The sequence below is a fragment of the Numenius arquata genome, chromosome 9 (genome assembly GCF_964106895.1).
Source record: "Numenius arquata chromosome 9, bNumArq3.hap1.1, whole genome shotgun sequence".
NCBI classification, from domain to species: Eukaryota; Metazoa; Chordata; class Aves; order Charadriiformes; family Scolopacidae; genus Numenius; species Numenius arquata.
In genome coordinates this window covers 59,073,265-59,078,913 of record NC_133584.1, presented here as the reverse complement: position 1 = coordinate 59,078,913, position 5,649 = coordinate 59,073,265, and the positions used below count along the sequence as shown (strand labels likewise).

General features: G+C 57.8%; 1 protein-coding gene across 1 annotated transcript; it reads right to left on the bottom strand.

Annotated features, from left to right (window-relative positions):
* Positions 1 to 2,286: 2,286 nt before the first annotated feature.
* Positions 2,287 to 5,649, bottom strand: SOX7 (SRY-box transcription factor 7). The gene is made up of 2 exons (XM_074153551.1): positions 5,424 to 5,649; positions 2,287 to 3,191 (listed from the first exon to the last, which is right to left on the bottom strand). Exons 1-2 carry the CDS (start codon positions 5,647 to 5,649, stop codon positions 2,287 to 2,289), a joined length of 1,131 nt encoding a protein of 376 aa, XP_074009652.1.

The window sequence follows — 5,649 nt, the reverse complement described above, 5'->3', positions numbered from 1 at the left end:
AGAGGCATATTGGTGCCTCCCCAAACACTCACACAGCCTCCCACCTTCTGAGACCATGGGCTCCCTGAGTCAGAGATAAGTCATTTATGGAGGCAAGCCAGCCCAGTCAGGCTGGGTTGGGTTGAGTGACCTCTGGAGAACCCTTTCAGCCAACACACGTAGGTGGGCATCACAAAGTGCATTACAAAACTTGCTCCTCCACTTTTGGGGCCAAGCAGGAGGACACAGCCTGGGAGGACAATGTACTACGAGGTGTGCGTGGCTCAACCTCAAGGACTGCAGGGACACAGCCTGATTTAATGTCTGGCAGGAGCAGGCTGCGATATTGGTGCATGGGCCACAGGGAAGACTAAGCTTTTCTCTTCGCTAATGCTTGAAGACCACCACTCAACATCTACCTAGAAGACCACCCATCACGCAGCATCTCAAACGTGACCCACACTCCATTTCTGAGGCCTCATTGTGGCACTTGCAGCAAGGACCCTTCACATGGCCCTTGCACTGGAGAATCTTAAATGGTCCATCAGCACAAATTGTGAAAACTTGCCTTAAATGTGAATAAAAAACACTCTCCAGGCAGTGGCACTCGCCCCATAAATAAGCAACATCATTTGTCCTCACCAACACACCAAAAGCAAAGCTTTGCCTTAACTTCACCGTAATATCTACATGGGAATTGGCGCGAAAAGGCCATATTCATGAGATGGCAAAAGCGGGATCAAGGCCACCAAAGTGACCTTTGCTGCCCCTGAGACACACCGTGAAAAGCGAAGGTAAGCCCACGTCGTGCCTCGAGTCGGTTTGTCAGAAAGCAATCCACAATTTGTAAAGATAACCACAGATCTTTTTTTTTTATTTAAAAAAAAAAAAAATGGAAGTAGAAAAGTTTGGCCGAAAATACCAATAACAAAAAAATAATTAAAAAAATAGCACTTGCACAGGAAATGTTTCTGTTTTGAAATCTTTGTCAATAGCTACAGCAATTTAAATCATAAAACAATCATTGTATAAAAACATTTATTTAAATTAAATATTTTATGCAAACTCATATCTACACTCATTCAAAATGCATAGAGTCACACAAAAAAGATGGAATGTATTAGCTTAAAAAACCTGTGAAGTTGTGGGGGTTTTTTTTTAAGTATTATTTGCAATTATTATTAATACACGTTCGGGACTGAAACCAGAAAATCATAGCCACGCTACTAACTAATCATTACCAAGTGCCATACAGTAAACACTAAGATTAATCATGTCATATAACTGATTTAAAATAAAGCTTCATCTTTATGAAAAGGAAGAGAACTCGAGCAATACAAAATCCGAGGGGAAGAATAATGGAAGGAATAAATCAATGTACAGCTTTATTACAAGCAATAATACGCCGGAGTTAGAAGAGGCATTGGGCACTGCGGCTCGAAACATGAAGCCTTTGCCTTCAAACAATGTTTGGTAAAAAGAAAAAAAAAAACCAACCTGTGTCTGCTACATCATCACCTCTTTGCCCCAAGTGCTCATCCCAGGACACGTTCCTGGCCTGCTGGGAGGCTCTGCTGGGAGGCCAAGGAGAAACCATGGGGGGGGATGTGGATGCTGGTCCCATCCTGCCTTTGCAAGCCCTGATCTAACCCTCCTCTGCAATGCCCCCCCTGCAGCCCCCGCCGCATATCCCCAGGGACAGCCCAGCAGCATCCCTGGTGTCCCGTCCCCTCTGGGGCTTCCCAAGGGGATGAAGCCCCCAACTTGTGGTCTGGGGGCAGGGAGACAAGGCAGGTTTCGCCCCCCACCGGTGCACAGGCAGGTCAGAGCGCCAGGAGCCATGGGTGGCTTGCAGGCCCTTTACCAAAACCTTCCCTTTTCCCCCCTCCATCCCTGCCTTGTCCCCTTCCAGGGATTTTTTTGCCCCTGCCAGGACTTCACATCTGCCGTTTGTGGGATGCTGCCGCCCCCCGACTCCAAAGCAGAGCAGGGGGTGCCCCAAAATGGCAGGGAACCTTCCCACGCTCCCGGGAGCATCTCTGCTTTGGGAGAGGGACTTGGCCCAAGGGCTTTGGCATTGGGAAATTCCCCACCCGGCCCCCTTGGGAGCAGAGCACCCCAGGCTTTGCACCGGTGGTGAACTGACGACCGAAATCCTTTACCTACGCCACCGAGGAGACTCCACGGCCCTCACGGTTCGGACTCGGTCACCCCAAGGGGCGGCGAGCGATGTCCCCGGGCAGCAACGCCTCGTAATACTGTGTCGGGTCCTTCCTCGGCCGGTCCAGGCGGCCCCCGGCCGGGGGTCTAGGAGACGCTGTAGTTATTGTAGTAGGTGGCTGTGGCATCGGCGAGGACGGAGATGAGGCTGGTCTCGGAGGCATGGGAGCTGCCAGACGCTGGGACGTGTCCGTTGGCCAAGACCCCGCCCTGGTGGTCGCCGTGGCCGGGGTTGTTGAGATATTGGTCGAACTCGTTGCGGTCCATCTCCCCCAGGAGCTCGGCTTGGCTCAGCTGGTCCAAGGTGTCAAAGCCGTGGTGGTCGGGCGGTGGGGAGAGCTGGCCCAGGTGGGCATGGAGGCTAGGGGGGTGCAAGGAGGGGAAGGCGGGCGTGTAGTAGCTGGGAGGAGGAGGAGGAGGAAGAGGAGGGCAGCTGGAGGCCGGGGGGATCATGCAGGTGGCCGGCGGTGGGATGGGGCTGAGAGGGTGGTGGTTGCATGGGAGGGAGCTGCCCGCATACTCCGGGGAGTAGGTGGCTCCAGCGAGGTGGGAGCGGTGATGCTCCTCGGGGCAGGGCGAGGAGAAGAAGCTCTGCTCAGGGTCTATGGCGTCCAGCGGAGACATCTCCGGGGGGGTTGGCAGCCCGTAGGGGTAGGTGTCCACGCTGGTGCTGCTGCCGCTGCTGCTGCACGGGGCTTCCCGGTATCCCCGGCCGGCTGGTAGCCCCGGGCGAGGCGGGTACTCACCCGGACCCTCTTTTTCCCCCCCAGCCCGGCCGCAGGTCCTCTTCTCCGGCACGGCGTTTTGGTCCCGCGTCAGGCTGCCCAGCAAAAACCCGGGGTCCACCCGCTTGCAGATGCGCTTGACCTGCTTCTTCCGCCGGGGCCGGTATTTGTAGTTGGGGTAATCTTGCATGTGCTTCACCCGCAGCCGCTCAGCCTCCTCCACGTAGGGACGCTTCTGCGAGAGGCTCAGAGCCTTCCAGGACTTGCCTGAAAACGGAGAATAAAACTCCCCTTTAGCACCCATATTGGGGGGGAAAAAAAGGGGGCTGCCTCCCAAAGCTTGCAGGCACACAACCCAAGGGCAAAATTGGGGGTCCCGATATCCCAGCCATCGCACGGAGGATGCAGCCCACAAACCCCGCAGGAAGATGAGACAGCAGCCGGAGGGTGAAGAAGGAGGGGACTGAAGCCACCGTAGGTCCACCGACTCCCCCCATCCCAAGTCCCCAGACAGGGCGGGTTCAGGGTTAGCTGAGCCCCACTGCAAATAAATCACGGAATCATAGAATGGTTTAGGTTGGAAGGGACCTTAATGAGGGCAAAGGAACTCCCCCGGCTCCACGGCCTGATCTTGCGGTGCCTCTCTGGGACGGAGAGCCCGGCGGCTGAGCGGGGACGGCTGAGGCCATGTCTGGCTGAGCAGGGGGGTCAGGACGTGGCGTCCCTGGATGTGTCGCAGCCTGTGCCCTACCAGGACTCGCACCGGGGCGCACGGAGACCTGGGCACTGCGACCTCGCTGCTCCCTGTTTGAGGTACACAAAATGTCCCCCAGATACAGGACAGAGAAGCAGCGGCGGGGCTGGGGTGGAGGGGGGAGGGTTGTATCCCACGGTGAGGCTCCCCCAGGGCTGTTCCTCAAGGAAGTGGGAGAAATGAGGGTACGGATCAAAGCCTTCCCACTGCCAAAGGGACGGCAGAAATAACACTAACAAGCAGAGATGCTGCGTGGCAAAGCAGCGAGGAGAAAAACCCAAACCAGCAAAGAAAACACCGCAAAACTGTGCAGGGAAACAGAAACTTTGGGTAAGAGGGTGGGCAGCAAAGCTGTGTTGCAATTCGGACAGCTCTTTCTCAGGCTGTCTGGGCTGGTTATTTCTCTTTGCCCTCTCGGTTTTGCATAAAAAATGGGGATTGGGATAAGGAGGAAACTGGAGGGGGAGTGGGAAACAAATGTGTATTCAAAATGGGTTGTGATCCCCCAAAAGGAACAGCAGAAACACCACCCCACCACCCCCTGGACATGCAATATTGGGGTGGACTAGTAGGTTTGGGGACAAAGTGGGACAGCAAAGACAGGCTAGGGAAATTTGGGGGGGGGTCCCTCCTTGCACTGCACTGGGGGATCCCTGGGGGTTTGCCCCTCAGCAGGGTTTGCCGCCGAGGGGGTGCATGCACCCAGAGTGTGGGTCACCGCCGGGCTTTGCACCCTCGGTCCCTGCCCCTTTGGGGGTGAGGGACCCCATCAGGATTTGCACGCCACAAGGCAGCCCAGTGGACATTGTCCCAGGGCGCTGGACCTGGCTTTGCACCCACAGACTGGCCATGTGGGTGCGTGGGTGCTCACCCCCTGCGTGCTGAACCTGCCTGTATCCCATGGAGGGGGGCCAGGAGGATGCAGGCACCCCAGGGTGCTGGTGCTAGACCCTGGCAGGGCTTGCACCCTGTGGGGTGACTGGGAGGATCCTCATCCAGGCAGGGTTTGCATCCCCTGGGATGGCTGATGGGTGCTCACTCCGGGGTACTGGTTTGGGAGAGGGTTTTCACCCCCAGGGATGCCCAGGTGGGTGGATGGGTGCCCACCCCAGGGGTACAGGATCTGGAGAGGGTCTGCACCCCCAGGTATGGCCGATGGGTGCCCACCCCGGGGTACAGAATCTGGACAGGGTTTGCACCCCATGGGATGGTAGATGGGTTCCCAATCCTGGGTACTAAACCTAGACAGGGTTTGCACCCCTGGGAATGCCCGGGTGGGTACATGGGTGCCCACCCCCGGGTGTCACCCCCAAACCCCGCACCCCTCCTCTCCTCACCGAGCATCTTGCTGAGCATTGAGACCCGGGGTCCTCGATCCAGAGAGGGTTTGCACCCCCGGGAATGCCCGGGTGGGTGCATGCACCGTAGGGTGCCACACTCAGAGCCAGGTTTGCACTCCCGGGGATGCCCGGGTTGGGTGCATGGGTGCCCACCTCCGGGGTCCTCGATCCAGAGAGGGTCTGTACCCCCGGGGATGCCCGGCTTGGGTACATGGGTGCCCACTCCCGGGGTACTGGATCCGAAGGGTGTTTGCACCCCCGGGGATGCCCGGGCGAGCGCGTGGATGCCCATCCCCGGGGTATTGGATCCGGGCAGGGTCTGCACCCCCGTGGATGCCCGGGTGGATGCAGGGGCGCCCACCCCCGGGTGTCACCCCGAAACCCCGCACCCCCTCCTCTCCTCACCGAGCATCTTGCTGAGCTCCGCGTTGTGCAGGTCGGGGTTCTGCACCGCCAGCCGCTTCCTCTCGTCCTTCGCCCACACCATGAAAGCGTTCATGGGCCGGCGGATGCGGCTCTCGGAGCCTTTCTCCCCCGCCGGACAACGCGGGGGCGGCCCCGGTGGCAACCCCTCGGTGGTGTCCCCCTCCAGCCGCTCCGGCCAGGGGTAGGTGCTCAGCAGCGCAGCCAT